Source organism: Girardinichthys multiradiatus, chromosome 4 (genome assembly GCF_021462225.1).
Source record: "Girardinichthys multiradiatus isolate DD_20200921_A chromosome 4, DD_fGirMul_XY1, whole genome shotgun sequence".
Taxonomy (NCBI): Eukaryota; Metazoa; Chordata; class Actinopteri; order Cyprinodontiformes; family Goodeidae; genus Girardinichthys; species Girardinichthys multiradiatus.
In genome coordinates, this window is record NC_061797.1 from 6,510,803 (window position 1) to 6,528,977 (window position 18,175).

General features: G+C 40.1%; 1 protein-coding gene across 1 annotated transcript in view; it reads left to right on the forward strand.

Annotated features, from left to right (window-relative positions):
- znf507 (zinc finger protein 507) overlaps positions 1–17,897 on the forward strand; it is a 35,564-nt gene extending 17,667 nt beyond the window's left edge. The window contains exons 5-7 of the mRNA XM_047363533.1: positions 170–274; positions 11,519–11,653; positions 14,041–17,897. Coding sequence (XP_047219489.1) covers positions 170–274; positions 11,519–11,653; positions 14,041–14,458 — 658 coding nt within the window. The 3' untranslated portion in view covers positions 14,459–17,897. The remainder of the gene's footprint in view (positions 1–169; positions 275–11,518; positions 11,654–14,040) is intronic.
- The last annotated feature ends 278 nt before the right edge of the window (positions 17,898–18,175 follow it).

An 18,175-nucleotide genomic window follows, 5' to 3' on the forward strand; every position in this document is an offset into this window, starting at 1 on the left:
TTTTCCTTAAGTGGCAATTTCCTTTCTGTTTTGCTGTAAATCCTTCTCATCTCCCTTCAGGCTACAAGTGAAAAGAAGCAACACAATGACCTCGGAACGCAGCTCGTTAAACTGGCCACTCATCTTGTTTCTTCTTTTTGTGTTTTTTCTTTCGCCCTCCTTCTGCCAGCTGCTGTAGCTGTGATTTTGCCACCACAAACATGAACAGTTTGAAGAGCCACATGAGGAGGCATCCTCAGGAGCACCAGGCTGTGCAGCTGCTGGAGCAGTACAGGTGAGAAGCAGAGGTCATCTAAGGTGAAAACTGAATCTAGCTTCAAAATGAAGTAAAGTTTATGAGCTGGTGAGTCAGAACATGTGAGTTCGTTTGTTGATTCTAATAAGAACCTTCTGCAATGGGCTTCTGAGGGCATGATCAGTGATGCTGTCATTCGCTCAGAAGATTGATCATTAACCAACTGCTGGCTTACAAGTTCTTATTGCACATCCTCATAGAGTAATAATAACAAAATCATACTTTTTTTCTCTCTAAAGAAATCGGAAGTCATTTAGAACAGCGTTTGGATTAACCGAAGGAACCCAGAGAGAAACAGTTTCAAGAATAAAGCAGCAGCTCAATGAGGTTTTCAACACCCAGTGTTAAAATGCCTCTAGAGTGAGTGCTTTTGGTGAGCTTAGAGATCAGAGGTCAATTGATTTATAAATAGTCTTATATAAGAGAGGACATTTTACAATCTACGTCCCCGGTTCCAATGGAGATGGGATGTTGTGTAAAATGTAAATAAAAACAGAATACAATGATTTGCAAATCCTATTTAAGCAATATGCAATTAAATACACTACAAGAAAAGATTTTTAATGTTCAAACTAAAGCAAATATTCACTCATTTTAAATTTGATGCCTGCAACATGTAGTGAAAAAGCTGGGACATGGGGCATGTTTACCACTGTTACATCACCTTCCCTTTTAACACTCAGTAAGCGTTTGGAACCTTGAAGACATTAATTGTTGAAGCTTTGTAGGTGGAATTCTTGCTTGATGAACAGCTTCAGTTGCTCAACAGTCCAGGGTCTCTGTTGTCACATTTTTGTGCTTCATAATGTCCCACACATTTTCAGTGGAAGACAGGTCTGGACTGGTGGCAGGCCAGTCTAGTACACGCTGTTGTCTCACGTGGAGAATGAGGCTGAAATAAGCAGACACGTTTCTTGGATGGCAGCAGATGTTCCTTCAAAACCTGTATGTACCTTTTTAGCATTAATGGTGCTTTCACAGATGTGAAAGTTACCCATGCCATGGGCACCAACACCTTTCAGGGATGCTCCTTTTATACCCAATCATGACACTCACCTGTTAACCTGCGGCTTGTTCCAAATAGGTGTTGTTTTGAGCATTCCTCAACTTTCCCAGTCTTTTGTTGTCTCTGTCCCTGCTTTTCTTTCACTTGTTGCAAGCATCAAATTCAAAATGAGTGAATATTTGCAAAGAAACCAATAAAGTTTATCGGTTTGAACATTAAATATCCTGTCTATGAAGTAGGGCTGGGCAATATGGCTTAAATTCGATATCATGATATATTGAGCAGTTCATCTCAATAACAATAAATGCCAACCCTAACCCCCTAACAGGACATGTAGCTTACAAATGAAATTATAATAAACCCTATGGAGCGGCCACGCCTTTGGTCAAGACAGTATGTAATTGAACACATACAAACACAGGGTACACACAGCCAGTCGCCCCCAAAAGATAGCTTCATTAAGATGTGCACACTTACCGATTGCCAGGTGCAGCCTGGCCCAAAGCAATGTCCTCGCATCCGTCTATTGAGCTCGGCAGCTTTAACTAGGTTTGCGCCATTGTCAGTAGTAATAGTGACAAGGTCCTCTTCCTTGATGCAGACAGCATCGCGCTTAAACCTTGTCCGACCATCTCCCCGGTAGGATCGGCTGGAAAAACAGGCCGTCTCTGGTGCGCAGTTTCCATTCGCCATTAATGTTATGCAGACCATATCTCCTTTCAACAATCTTCATGAGATGTATGAAGCCCCTGCGCTCCACTGTTGCAATGAGAGCCATGTCTTTAGCTGTATGGTAGCTGATAGCATTTAGGATCTCCAGCAATCTTTTTGATGTTTGCTCATATTGTTGAGAGCCAGCAAACGCTTCAGTTATTGACAGCTGCCTGGTGGTGGAAGCACTTTTTGCTGGACCTCGCTTTGAGCTTTTTTTAAGTTCTTCCGATTGGACCAGGTGGTTGTGCTGCAGGTGGTGGAAGAGGTTGGATATCTTGCCTTGGCTTATCGCCACAGTCTTTTGGCACAGTTTACACTTGACGTGTTTTTGTTCAACATCGTCCTTGATGAACTCAAAATGTTGCCAAACGATTGCCTACGCAAATGCTCTAAATTTAGGAGCTAAAACAAAGTATTTGGTTTTTCTGAGTGTTAAAGGGGAAATACAAAAAAAGATGAACATTTAAGACAATATATTACACCAGGACAGGTTTTGACGATAGCTGAACAAAAAAACAGGCAAAGACATGGACCCAGGGGACTTCCTTAATCAGCCCTCACTGCAGATAGCCTGTCGCAAACTTGAAAATCATTGAATGCACCATATCTTACCAAAATAATTTGGTGTGTTTGGTTTACTGTTTAGAAATAAGTATTTGTAAATACTTTTAGGTGTTTAGAAATTAAGTCAAAGGAAAAATTAGGATTTAAGAAGCAATTTAAAAGGAAACACACCATCAGCAGGTAAAAATGTTTATTAAATGCATCAAAACAGAAACTTTTTGGTCTGCAAACAGTTTTAAGTATATTAAAAACAGATTGAGACATATGCAGTGACTCTCATAGTAAGGAACCAGCAGCTTTTATTTTATGATCATTGTCACACCTGTTGTTGAAATTGTGAGGTTAAAACAAAGTCCACACAGATGGGTTTGTATGTTTTAAAGTTTAAAGAAAGTTGAAATCTGCAGGTCAGACCTCAGGAGAACTGGTATTGGCCGGTATAATCTAAAGTTCTCCACCTCTGTTTGCAAGCAGACTAAAATCAGTGCCTGCTGGATAATGAATAGTCCAGATGTTGGTACTTCTGAATGTCTTGCGTCTTTCAACAGAATCAGCCACATCAAGAATCAGTAATAAAAATCCAATGAATGAGAGCTGACATGGTAGGAAAGAAACCGACAACCTCCAGCCATTTTCCCTGAAGCTACTTAAACATACTGTCGTACTGCTCAGCTCTACCGTAATGCTGAAGAAAGTTGTGCTTTCTTTTACAAGCTGACAATTCACAGCAACAGGTGGGGGAGAGGCTGTACTACCCTATGCTCATACAAATAAACTACTGACATGGGCTGATGTTAATGCTGATATATCATGCATCCCTAAAAAACACCCCCATCTCTGGAGTCTCAGTATGAAACCAGAAACTGCCCAGCTTCTAGTGAACATGAAAATAATCACGCCGTAATAGAAAGTAGCTTTACTTTGTTACACAGCCAAATAACTTTGTTAAAGATGGTTTTTCCCCCAAACATCGAAAAGACAATTTAGAGCAACGTTGTCTTTCAGCTCTTAATAGCTAAAATTACTGCTCCTTAATACATTAAATCTCTCTTGTCATTGGCTCAAATATAAATGCACTGTTTGTGTTGCTCCTTAATGGGCAGGTGTTGGCTGTGCCTTCATTATTTCTTCATCAGCGAAACAAGAAAGGTAGTTGAGTTCCATTTGCAATGGCAAGCTGATGCTGCTCTGCCAGCAATGAGCACTCAGAGCTCTTAATTCAAGTACAACTGGTAACAAATAAAGCAAATCAGGTTAAAGACTAAACAACAGTATTGGAAAAGGACAGTTCATTGAAATTATGGGAACCTCAAAATTCTGTCTTCACTTCCACTGAAGACATTAGTGGATGACCCCTTGTTGATGAGGAAAAAGCAGTCACACACAGCTTTATCTTGAGTATATTTATTCAGTGGGGAAAGAAACAACTTATTTTCAGCAGAATTATCAATGACACTTTTATTGGTCCCCTAACCACCCCCTGCTTTTTCATTTTTACTGAAGCAGTTTTTATATTTTTCTTAAGTTTAGCTTTGTTTCTAGGGAGCATACATATGATGTGACACAAAGGCCCATTTGTTTTAGCCACTGGCCACTAGGATGGACAAGGACCCATATTAATCTTGGCACCATACATGGCACACAGGACGGTAAGGGAGGTAATATATGACACCTTTACCCTGGTTTGGATTTTAGGTTCACCAAGTAAACCATTAGATACCACTTTTGACCTGCAACCAGTGGGTTGGGTGTGTTCTCAGTAGAAAGCCTTCTCTATCCTATATTAACCAATGTAAATGTAGAGTCTGCCAAACTGTTAGAGTTTAGCTACAATCCTTGGTTAGATGAGGCTAATATTGAGCTTTGTGGTTTGGTGTTAAACAGAAGATCAATATGTAAAATAAATGTTTTCTAATCAAGATCCAATAAATTCAGAAAATGGATCATTAGAGCCTGTTTGGAAGACAAACATGCCCACAGCATGATAGATCCTTAATTCAGTTTTATTTCAATTCACAACACGTCTCAAGTAGGGATGCACAATATTTATCGGGGCGATAACATTTCGTCCGATTTGGTGGAATTTTTTATCTGTTCGATAGATAAAAATGTTTTATAAAAATAGCCAATAAATTAATTACATTTGGGGGCAACTTAATTGAGGCAGAGCTGCCCCAAAGCAGGCTAAGACGCACGGATTGTGCGTGCCTTATTAGCAGGACCCAGGCTTGGCACCGTCATTGCCTGACAATTAATGAACAAACATGTCTTCAACAGTGTGGTCGTTTTTCTCAGTTTTAGAAGATAACAACATTACAGTTTGCAAAACTTGTTCAGCGAGAATTCCGAGAGGAGGAAAGAAGGCTTCAAGTTTTAACATAACAAACCTAATAGCTCACCTGAAAAATCATCATTGTGGCAAAGCAATATGGAACGAATACGAAGCAGCTGCGGTGCTAAGACTAAAACAACACGGAGTGAAGATGTCTCCATTCAGAAGGTGTCTGAAATCTGTAAAAACTTTTCAATAGACAAAAAAAGCTAAAGCTATTAACAACAAAGTGAATTTATATCGCTTGACAAACAGGGGCTTTCATCAAGACCCCGGTTTTCGTAAATTGATAGCAGATTTGAAGCCAGGTCCCGAGTCGTCGCTTCTTCTCAGATGTGTCCCTGCCTGCTCTCAGTGATATCGTTGCCACTCACATCCACAACTTGATCAACAAGAACTGACTGCACGTAAGCTTTACCACAGACGTTAGATGTTAGTCTGGTCAGCATGCTAATTTTAATGGCTTAGTGGCTGGATTAAGATTTTAATTAAGCTTTCATAGATGCATCCAGCACAAACTGCAAATTATATGAAGATTACATTGAATATAAAAATATTATCGGGATCAGCCATGAGAAGCAGAAAATGATTGGTTATCGGTAGCAGTAGAAATGTTTCATATCGTGCATCACTAGTCTCAAGGCATCTTACAAAGTCAATTTAAGGTACATACATTCCAATTAATCCTAACAATTGAACAGTTCAGTCAGATTCAGTTTATTATTCAAATTGGATAAAAAGTTTTTCTATCTAAGGAAACCCAGCAGATTGCATCCAGTCAGTGACTTGCAGCATTCCCTCCTCCTGGATGAGCATGTAGAGACAGTGGACAGTCACTGGCATTGACTTTGCAGCAATCCCTCATACTGAGCATGCATGTAGCGACAGTGGAGAGGAAAACTCCCTTTTAACAGGAAGAAACCTCCAGCAGAACCAGACTCAGTGTGCACGGCCATCTGCCACGACCGACTGGGGGTTTCAGAGAAAGAACAGAGCAGAGACACAAACAGGCACTGATCCAGGAGTCCTTTCTATGGGAAGGAAAGTGATACATTAATGGTTGAAAATCCCACTGTATGATTTTTAAGTAATTAATTTGCATTTTATTGGATAACATAAGTATTTGTTCACCTAACAACCAGTAAAAATCCCGGCTCTTACAGGCCTGTTAGTTCTTCTTTAAGTCAAGTCAAGTCAAGTTTATTTATATAGCGCTTTTCAGCATCAAGGCACTCAAAGTGCTGTACATGAGGAAGAAGCCCTCCTGTTCTCCACTCATTACCTGTATTAACTGCACCTGATTGAACGTATCTGTATAAAAGACACCTGACCACACATTCAATCAAACAAACAAACTCAAGCCTCTCCACAAGGGCCAAGACCAGAGAGCTGTAAGGACATCAGGGATAAAATAGAACTGCACAAGGCTGGGATGGACTGCTGGAAAATAGCCAAGCAGCTTGGTGAGAAGGCAACAACTGCTGGCGCAATTATAAGAAAATGGAAGAAGTTCAAGATGACGGTCAATCTCCCTCAGTCTGGGGCTCCATGCAAGATCTCACCTCGTGGGGCATCAATGATCATGAGGAAGGTGAGGGATCAGCCCAGAACTACATGGCAGGACCTAGTCAATGACCTGAAGCACACAGCCACTTATGCAATAAAATGTAAATTACTTAAAAATCACACAATGTGATTTTCTGGATCTTTGTTTTAGATTCCGTCACTCACAGTTGAAGAGTACCTATGATAAAACGTAAAAACTTTTACATGCTTTGTAAGTGGGAAAACCTGCAAAATTGGCAGTGTATCAAATACTTGTTCTCCCCACTGTATGTCCTCCAGCAGTCTAAGCCTGTAGCAGCATACCTGTTTTCATCTGTGAAGAGCACAGGGCTCCAGTGGCGAATTTGCCAATCCTGGTGTTCTCTGGTGTTGGGCTGTGAGAACAACCCCCATTTGTGGACATCGGGCCCTCATACCATCCTCATGGAGTCGGTTTCTAACAGTTTGTGCAGACACATTCACATTTGTAGCCTGCTGGAGGTCATTTTGCAGGGCTCTGGCAGTGCTCCTCCTGTTCCTCCTTTCACAAAGGTGGAGGTAGCGGTCCTGCTGCTGGGTTGTTGCCCTCCTACAGTCTCCTCCACGTCTCCTGGTGTACTGACCTGTCTCCTGGTAGCGCCTCCAGGTTCTGGACACTACGCTGACAGACACAGCAAACCTTGTTGCCACAGCTCGCATTGATGTGCCATCCTGGATGAGCTGCACTACCTGAGCCACTTGTGTGGGTTGTAGAGTCCGTCTCATGCTACCACGAGTGTGAAAGCACCACCAACATTCAAGTGACCAAAACATCAGCCAGAAAGCATCGGTACTGAGAAGTGGTCTGTGGTCCCCACCTGCAGAACCACTCCTTTACTGAGTGTGTCTTTCTAATCGCCAAAGATTTCCCCCTGTTGTCTATTCTATTTGAACAACATCATGAGAAATTGATTGTCAATCAGTGTTGCTTCCTAAGTGGACAGTTTGATTTCACAGAAGTTTGATTTATGTGGATATTATTGTGTTGTTTAAGTGTTCCCTTTATTTTTTGAACAGTGTATTTTAGACCCTCCACCATACCTATACTTTGTTTCACACCTGAAAAAACTCAATGTTGGTCTCATCTGAACAAAGCACACCGCTGCAGGTCAAGTCCCACTAAAGTTAAGCAAACGCCTCATGTTTACATTTGGAATGGTAGGAAAGAAAAGACCACCACATCAATAAATGTACTCAAATTAAAGGTTGGCTTTTCCTTTTTTTAATTCAATGAGTTTATGAGTTTTTTAATTCAATGAGTTTCAATGATCTTTTGCTGCTGCAAATCATTACCAGAGGTGCCAACAAATTTGCCTGGTCTTTATATGTCCAACCTGTTTGGAAATACAATTTAAAATGTGGTAATGTTAAATTGTCTGTTATGTGTTCGCTCAATATCCTTTTATCCTCTGTGTTTTAGTTTCTTACACTTGAATGGTTTAGAAATCTGTCAAAGGGAGCGTGGCAACCCAAAGAAATCCAATCATTTTATAAATCATGTTCTAAACTGGAGGGGAAAAAAAGTCTAAAACAATATATTTGTCTGTGTTTTACAGTATGCATAAAGAATTACTAACAAAGGTTCAGCAAAAGTATACTTCTAGTGTTTCATGGATGAAAGCCAAATATTTTACAATTTGAGTGTCAACACCTGATCTCAGCCTTTTTGGGCTTTATTTCTTAACCAATGGACATCAAGTTGAAGTAAAGCTCTTAATGCCCTGTGATGGAGGAAGACTGGGTTACTTGTGATGTCAGTAAGTTTTACTTCAGTCAGGCACTCCTGTAAAGTACTTAACATCACAATTTTGTTCAGAATTATGGGAATATGTCTTGACTCATCTGAGCTCCTGTGAAGAGTGTTTTATGCACTTTTAGTTTTTCTGTAATTAGCTTTAGATTAAATCTGAGCATCTGCACCCCAGTCAGTTATCACAAACTGTTAATGTTTTTTTCTCTCTAGGGTTAGAGTGAAGGTTAGCGGATACTATTCTGGCCACATTTTTTCCTGAGTTATATAGTTTTTACAACGATTGTCTTATATAAGGTAAATGACTGTTTAATCCACACTAAAGTGCACACCGTCTGTCACAAAAGCTCACAAGGAACTAACAAATTCTCAAAATCAACAATTACCATCCCAAGTTTGTCTCATTAGTCATGATTAGTGACGGTAAACAGGAACCAACTTCAGGCAATGTGAGGACATGTGCTACTAATGGAAAGAGCTCCAGTGCCAAATGGAGTCAGTTAAATGTGTGTTTCATTAAAGTCCTGTACACCAACAGCTGTGGCTGCCTAGGGTTTAGGTTCTCCATCTGGACTGCGTTAACTCAACATCTCTTGAACATCTCCAGGGAGTCTCTCTAAACTTGGTCTGTGTAATTACTCCGTCGATGAACAGATTTCTGGGGTCAAAGCAAAGTGCACTCTGACATCATGTATCCCTGGTGGAAAAACTGGAATAATTGATGCAACGTTAAGCTTAAATTTGCACACAATTTCAGACGATCTCTCAGTGAACTTCTGGTTGTGTTTATTTTCTTGTTGGCGTCATCAGTCCACCTGGAAAGAAACACAAAAGCAAAGTGCGAAAAGTGGAAAATTACAAATTTTTCCTGCCTGATCCTGATTCCTGGTTTTCTGCTAATGCTAGTTTTTTTTTTTTTTTTTTTTATCAAAACAGTGTATATGAGAGCAGACTGTTTGTTGATCTAGTTACAGTCGAAATCAGATATTTATACATACTGTATGAAACACAGTCAAAAACCATCTTTTATCTCACTGACATTAAATTGGACTAAACGTTTCATTTTTATCCTGGTATTTGCTATATATCAAAATAATGAGAGGTTATTTATTTCTTCAAATTAAAAACTTTACATACACGGAGATTACTTTGCCTTTAAACGATTTGTGAAAGCCCAGATGGCATTGTCATGGCTCTGTAAGCTTCTGATTGGTTAATTCAGAACATGCAATTTAAATATGAGAACACCTGGGGGTTTCTTTATGTGATGTCAGAGGAAGAAAAAAAAATGAATGAAATCGGTCAAGATACCAGGAGGAGAACGTCGGACCTCCACAATTGTTCATCCTTGGGTGTAATGTCCAGATGCCTGAAGGTGCAACAATCATCATTTAAAGTATAAATGAAAGGGGAATGTCCAGCTATCACAGAAGACAGGTTTGTGTCCCAAAGATAAAGGTGTTCTATAAAAGGACAGATATACAGATATTCATTTTTGGATAAATGTGTTTGGCCATGATGGCCTTCATCATGGTATCATGGTTTGTGGGTGTTTTGCTGGTGCACCTCCTAAAATAGATGGCATCATGAGGAAAGAACATTATTATGATATAGACAGATATATATCAGACAGGAAGTTGAAGCTTGGGCACAACTGGGTCTTCCAAATGGACAATAACCATCACAAGGTAGGCAAACATCACAATTAGCTACAAAATGGCTTAGGGACGACAAAGTTGGTGTTTTGTAGTGGCCTTCACAGAGCTCTGATTTCTGTCTCGTAGAAACATTTTGAGCAAAGATGAAATGGTGTGTGAGAGCAAAGCATCCTACAAACCTGATTACCAGTTGAGGCAGAAGAAATGGGACAAAGATCTAGCAAGTTCCTGGAAGAATGTCAACTTGTGAATTTAAAGAAAGTGAAAATAATATCTCAGTATTCTGGCATTTAACAAACTTTTGGTTAACCTAAAACAAGAAAGAATTAGCCTGAGGGGAAAAAAAAAATCTTTTTTATACAATCTATATAAATATCTGGCTATATTCATGTTTTTGAGGTATTTGAAGACATTTCTGATCTCATCTGAAATGAGAGATAAAATAGAACCTAAAATTGGGGGCTCAGCTGCCCAAAATCTGAGCGCGCAGAGTTTTAACTCCACTCTCACTTTTGCATTCATTGCATCTTAAGGATAACTACAGGACCTTTGCTTAAAACCAAAAGCTCTACACTGGCAGCAGTACCAGGGTGTGAGTCCATCCATAAGCACAGTGAGTTAAAGGCTTTAAGACCAAAGAAGCCACTTTGGTCCAAGAAAACCATGAACTATTGACTGATGTTCTGTCGGAAGTACAGAGATGGACAACAGAAGGTTGGCGCAAAGTTAATCTCTTGAATTCTTCAGATTGTTTAGAACCAGTCTATGTTCTCATTCTAGAGAGAAAATGATGAACACTATGAAATCTTGTGCCAACATTAAAGCATCCATGTATGGGATTATTTCTTATTCAAGGGATTGGACTTGGTCCCAATTCTGCCCATGAACACTGACATGAAAAACTGAGTGGGGTCCAGACATCGTCCCGTGGCAACTTCATCCAACATTCCTGCCACCGTTTGATAAAAATGATAGTGTTTTTAAAAATTTGGAGCAATGACCAGTTAACTCCCCAGATCTTAATCCTATTGAGACGTTGTGATCAGTTGCCAAACAGCAGGTGGTGAAACAAAAGCCAACAAACTGATCAGCACCAAGCAGCTTCAGTCAGGTGTGGCTGAGTAACTGAGTTCCAGCATGTTGTTAAACTGCAGAAATGATGAAGATTTGAAATATTTTTAATTGTTCAAAAATAAATAGAAACAGAAATAATAAAAGAAATGAATTCCGACATCATTGCCAAAACCTTTTGGCCTTTTTTGTAAGAGGCCCTATAGTACTAGAACTTGCGTCAGCTAGTTAAAGGGAGGTGTGCTCAACTTTTTTCACCTTTTCTATTTGCAGCTTTGAACATTTAAATGGTGCTTAACAGTATTACTTATAATTCTATGGATTTTGACAAATGACTCCAGCAGTTTGCTTTAAATCCCCTCTGCCCTCTTTGTCTCAGAAGCTCAGTGTCTCCATCTGGACGGTGGAGTCAGGATGATTCCTCTTGAAAGAGGAAGAAGGATTAGCAGAACCTCAGCTCGCATATTACATAATCTTCTGCTCGATTCACTTTTACTCCGTTGTTCATCTTCTCCTCTGTCATATTTCCTCTCCTCCCTGCCAGGTGCTCCCTGTGCGGTTACGTGTGCAGTCATCCCCCGTCACTGAAATCCCACATGTGGAAGCACGCTGGAGACCAGAACTACAACTATGAGCAGGTTAACAAAGCCATTAATGAGGCGATCTCCCAGAGCAGCCGGTAAGCACCTCACTGGGATTTATTGTTCAAGTTTTAAAGGTTTGCGGATATTGGTAGCTTGAACTTTTCCACATTTTTTACTTGACAAAAACCTTCAGATTTTATGTGATAAACCAACACAAAGTATTGCATGTCTGAGAGTAGAAGGAAACAATATGATTTCTTTAACATCCATCCATTGTCTGCATCCACTTATCCTTCCGAGGAGGGGGTACACCGTGGACAGGTCACCAGTCCAGGTGACCACACACACACACACACACACACACACACAAAGACAACCAACAGAGATCAGTTAGCCCCAGTTTTGTTTTGACTGTGGGAGGATGTCGGAGTACCTAGAGAGAACCCGCAGTTGCACGGGGAGAACATGCAAACTCCATACAGAAAGACCCCAGGCTGGGATTCGAACCCAGCACCTTCTTGTTGCTACTATCTATGCTCTCATGCAGCCCAATGTTTTACAGTTAAAGGTTCTGAAGTGCGACATACATTTTTATTGATCGCTCTTTCAACCCAGGGCAACCAACAGAAGGCACCTTGTTGGTAAACTGAATCCACCTGTGTTTAATTTATTCTCAGTTGAAATGTGATGTTCTTAGAAGACCTCAGAGGGTTGTCAGACATCAGTAAAAAACTGGATCTCAGTGAACATGGGTAAAAGAAAGCGTTTAAGGTTCTGTGTAAAATTCACCACAAGCCATGAAGAGAACATGGTTAACATGTGGATGAAGGTTCTCTGGTTAGATGGCACCATCATGCTGTGGGGATGCTGTTCTTCACCCGGAAGAAGGAATCTGGTCAGATTTGATGTGAAAATGGATGGAGATGATGTGGTCTAAGCTTGTATTCACACCTACCACTTTTGGTCCGCTTTAAACGGACCAGAGTTCATTTCCTCCTTTGTTTTGGAGCTTTTGTGCATTCAAGCAAATCCTGGTCCGGATCAAACAACCAGACCGAGACCCACTTTTTGAGGTGTTCTAGGTCTGCTTCCGAACGGACTTTGTTGCGGTTTGCTTCTGGTGTGAATATGAACCTGGCCCGATCTGACCAAACTACAGAAAACATACGTCTCTTTGGACTAATCAAGCTACTGTAGCCGATGCTAAATGTGAACTGAAATCATACCTGATCAGCTGTCTGTTGCTTAGCAACGCTGCTGCCAGCATGTTATAGGTCAAGGCACAACGAGCACGTTCTCTCCTTCGGCTTGCAGCACGCATTCGCCAACGCCGTTCCAAATTTAGAAATAGAACAACGCAAAACCTGCGTTGACCCCACAATGATTCCAGCATTACTTCCATGAGAGTTTCCCTTCATTTCCAGATCTGTGCTCTGTCCTGCCCGGATCATTTCTGTCCAATTGAAGCAACGGTCGTCACACACGTGGCTTTGTTTTCAAGTTATAGTTCACTTGTAAAAAGTGCAATGTGGAAGTGAACCACACCAAACAAAAAAAATAAAGTCTTCTTTTGGTCCGGACCAAACAAGCAGACCAGAGAACCTTTCTGGTGTGAATACACCCTAATTCATACTTCTTGGTCCACTCTACTGTCCGCTCGACACCATAGAATATGTGACATGAATTTCCTCATCTATACTTGCCCACCAGGAGCCACTAGGGGTCTCTGTTTAGATCCATATCCTGGTCACATGTTTGTGACCACACTGAACGTGAATAATAATGGTTCCAGTCTGAGGGTGGCAGCAGATAAAAAAACAAAAAGGAATGAGGACATGAGCAGCAGAAGAAGAGAAACAACGTGAAATACAGTAAGGAGAGATCTATTTTTTTATAACAGGGATGAATATGATATTAATCCCACTTGGGGACCTGTAGTGAGACTTGGACGTTGATGTTCAGATGCTCTCCATCCATCCTGACTGAGTTTGAGGCATCTTGTAAAGACAAACAGACAAAAAATCTCAGTGTCTGCATGTGCAAACCTCTAAAACACCCACAGCTGTAATAGCATCGAAACGTGGTTCTACAATGTATTGATCAAATGGACCTGAATATAAAGGATGCTACACTTTTCAGATTTTGATATGTAAAAAATGCCAACTATGAATCATTTTAATTTAACTTCACAATTATGCACTACTTTGTGTTGGTCTACCTCATAAAATAGTTGATGTTTGTGGTTGTAACGTGACAAAATGTGGAAAAGGTTCAGGAATTTTTTGGCAAGGCAGATGCTCTCCATTAGCTTCCATCTAGTCTTTTTTAGTTCGTCAGAGCGTATCTTGTCCAAATGTCTCGCCAGTCACCCACTCAGCACTGGGCTGTTTTTTTTTTTACACGCCAAAATATCCATTAGAAGTATTTAATATGGAAAAGTTAGTGTAGATTACTTCATGAAGTTCTGTTGTGTTCCCTTCAGAGCGTCTCAGAGGTCGTCTACATTCCTAGAGACGGGGACAGAGTGTCCAGTGGTGACCTTGCTCTCAAAGGAGAAAGCAAAAGCCCAGGTGGATACTCTCCCAACACACACATCAGCAACAAATGCCTCTCTGGGTCCCGACAGCCCCACACCTCCCACAGACTCCCCCACTGAGGCGAAGGACCCTGCACAGTCCCAGTCCCAACCTCGCACAGGCCAGCTCCCCGCCCTGGGTCCTGCCATGGAGTACTGCGTGCTGCTGTTCTGCTGTTGTATTTGTGGCTTTGAGTCCACCAGCAAAGAGCGACTGATGGAGCACATGAAAGAGCACGAGGGCGACATCATCAGCATCATCCTCAGCAAGGAGCAGCATCAGCCAGAAGCTGATGCCCAGGCGAGCCTCCTGACAGCAGAGTGAGACGTGGTCCTCTCTGTCATATTCACACACTGCTTGTGCTTTTACAGCGCTGCTCACAAATACATTTCCATATGCTTCTATACCGCAAGGAGGGGATGGGGGTCAGAAGTCACTTTTCTCAGACAGTCTGAGGCTCTGATGGCTGCTGTGCTACACGGACACCTTTTAAAGGTTTTAGGAAAAGTAGGAAATGATTCTCAGAGAGGAATCATTTCAATCCGTTATTATTTATGTAAATCATTTCACTTTATGAAGCTTTGGCCCAAGTTTGAACAATAATAAGCTCATCCCTCAATAAATCACACAGCCACCCAGAGGAGGCTTCCTAATTTGATCAATTTTTTATGATGGCAGCTCTTTTATTGCTACTGTAGTATATAATGTGTTTAGTCCAACACAGCTGGGGTTCTTACCTTGTGGAGAGTAACCAGTACACCTTCATCAGTGCCTAAAGGCTTGTGTGTCTGCTTGAATATAAGGAATATTTATGTTTGTTTCAATTTCCGTTAGTTGCCAGTTTGAAGAAAGATGTCTTTTCTTTCATTTGTTGAAGGAACATGTAGTTTTATCTGTTGCACGGTTTATAAAGTGTCTTCTTGACAACAGGAGGGAGTGGGGGAAGTGGGGAAATGGCCTTTTCTCTTTGTAATATGTGTTGACTGAGGTTTTAGGTTAAATGCCTGTAGGCAAAAGGAATGACAAAAAGGGAAGTTAGTGTTAGTTGATCCATTATTTTAATTTGTTGGTGCCAAGGTTAGAAGTTAAGAAAATGTTTTCTTAAAGGAAGACACGGTTATCTGTCATGTTTGTGGTGCTACGTTCCTTTAAAAAGCTTCAAAAAGTTTAAATGTATTTTTATATGCGCTGATGTTTATGTTGTGTGTGTAGTAAAGATTTTATTTATCAACGTTCTCAAAGGTACAAACCTTTTTCTGAACAGAGCATTTAGAAATAATTACTTACCCAGCTGAACATTTTATGGCATGGCATGGTTGTAAAAATAAGGTGACATGTTTCTAAATCTGACTGAGTGGAAGCAGCTGCGTTATCCACCTTATTCCCCTAACCCATGATGCTTTGCACAAACTGTGTGCGCGACCTCCGGAGCAGCATGCTTACATGTCTTGCAGAGCAGATATAGATTTAAACGTGGGAATATCAACTCTTACACTTTAAATGGGGGAACATAATCACAGTTTCACCTTTCAAAGACTGGGAGGATGGTCTGAAGAAATGGCTTCTGATTATATTTACCACCATATTTAGCTGCTTTCTCAACTCAACTGCTACGTGAAGACTGTAGAGGTTTAAAAATGTAATTTAATGGTTTTTTTTCTTGGCATTTTCTCTGCTTCTAAATTGTATGTTGAGATTGGGATCAGGGATGGAAAAACTGCCATGTCATGCAAAGGATTATTATATGATCATCCTTTTGAAAAGCAGACATCTCATCATGTCACAATACGAGGAACAGCTTTCTTCCTCGGTGGGCAGATCGCAGGACCGATCCTGTTTCACTTTGAGTCCCTGTTTAACACACACCTTCACAAGTTAGACTTGGCCTAATTAAAGACTGTCTAAACAGTCCAATAAAATTCAACCAAACTGAAAGCCAGTTATTTTTAAAAATACAGCTCCCTACTAGGGTCCCATATCAGGAAAACATGTAATCGTATACAACTGCTGAAAATTACGATGATGATATTGAATACGATTAACTCATGTTTTTCTGAGCCTTTTCTTTCTATACCTTCACACAACAACCACAGCACACTTTCCACGAGCTTTGAGTCCATCCAACTGGCCAAATATGTTATCAATATGTGGAGCATGCATGTTCTTAAGTTATTATATTCCACCAAACATTGCATCCAAGCAGACCGTTGTGGTATTGACAACTGGTATTATAATGATTTGCAATTCAGTATATTGTAAAGCTCTGCCCACAACATATTATCTTCCCCAACCAAACCTCTTTACTGCAGCTGCTGCTATCTTACAGGAAGTTGTAGACACAACCAATCCTACAGCCAACACCACGAGGAATAAGGTGGATAAGAAGTTTGGATTAAAACAGTGAAGGGGAGGTAAATAAAGGCTTGTGTTTGGTTGTTCCAGGCTAACTCTGAACAAAGCATACAAAAACATTTGCATGAGTTTTTTGACAAATGAAATGCCTCAGATTGTTGATCGTATGAAGTGAAATGCTGAAAGCAGTCGTGTATTTACTAAAATATGTTGGTTGTAATTAAGTTGTTAAGAATCACAACATAAACCCTTATGAAACACTTTATATTAAAATAGAAAGTAACCTTGGTAACATCATATGTATGTATAAAACTCATTCCCCAGGCTCTGCTGGAAGTTGGCATGAACTGACAGACCAGCACCAGCTCAACATGTTGAATCCTCTGAAGTGTTGTTATTAGTAGATTTTTAGCTTGTAAGAAGCTGAGCTGCAGGTTTGATCAAGAAACCAGGTTGTTACTTTTTCATTAGGTCTTTTTTTGATAATGTTTGATCTGCAGCTTGTAAAAACATAGAAAGACTGTTGTGAAAAGAAATCTAAGACCACCTTAACCTTTATATGGCCTAAAGTTTGATTCTACATACAACTGGAAAACAAATAGCTTAAATGTACAGGTTAGCATTAGGCGTTAGCCAGTTTCAAGGTACCGAACAAGACTTTAGAATAAATTTCTAAACTTTTATATGCAAGTCTAACAATGTGTTGGATTTGTGCTTCTGTTTTCTAGGTAAAGGCTTTGTGAACTGTAACCCTACACTCCATCTGTGAAACATTATGGGGAAGTAAATATGATCTTTCCAAGTTATTACAATGATGACCTTTTTAGTTTTTTTAAAGTTTATACATTTGAGATCTGTAGCTGTGGATTTTCATGTACTTCTTCCTGAAAGACCTGGAGTGAAGCAGTTTTGTAGTACTGTTGGACAATTAGTAACCAAACAGTGTACTGATGTCACAGTGACCATTCTCTCTGATTTATTCTCCTATGCACCTGTTTTGAGTGATAAATGCATACTCCACTTACATTTTCAAAAGACAACAGAGTTTTAGAAGCACAAATATATTCCATCATATTCTTTCTTTGGTTTAAATGCCTTCTCATAAAATGCCAGAGTCCAGGGTAAGGTTATCTGTGGTCAGATTTAGCACGAATTCCCACCCCGGACACCCACCTGTTTGAAAATATTAGCAGTAGTGAAAAACAGACATTGCTAGAATGCTAGAGAACCTTCCCAAATTTAAAGTAACCTGTTTTAACCAACATACAAGAGTGATGAGGTCTGTCTGTAAAATTAGAAGCCTTCTGAAGTCTAGTTCCTGTTGCAAATCATAATTTAGCTAACATCACCAGGAAATAATTTGTGTTCTTTGCAATAAAAAACACAGGTGGTGTTTCATATATGTGTTTAATGCTGGTGTCATTTTTCTTTTTTTTTTTTTCATTTTCTCACCTTAAAACCAGAAGCTTCATTGCCTTTTATTAGCATTTTTTGTGATAGACCAACAAAAAGTTGTGTGGAATTGTGAAGCAGAAAACATTAAATAATTTTTAGGTTTCTTTTTTTCTACAAAAATCTAAAATATAGAAATAACTTCAGGTTTTATTGCAACAGTGTGATTGGCTCAAAGTAATCTTTGCACAATTCCTTCTGATTGGACATGCCCAGGTATTGTGACAGTGCTGTGCT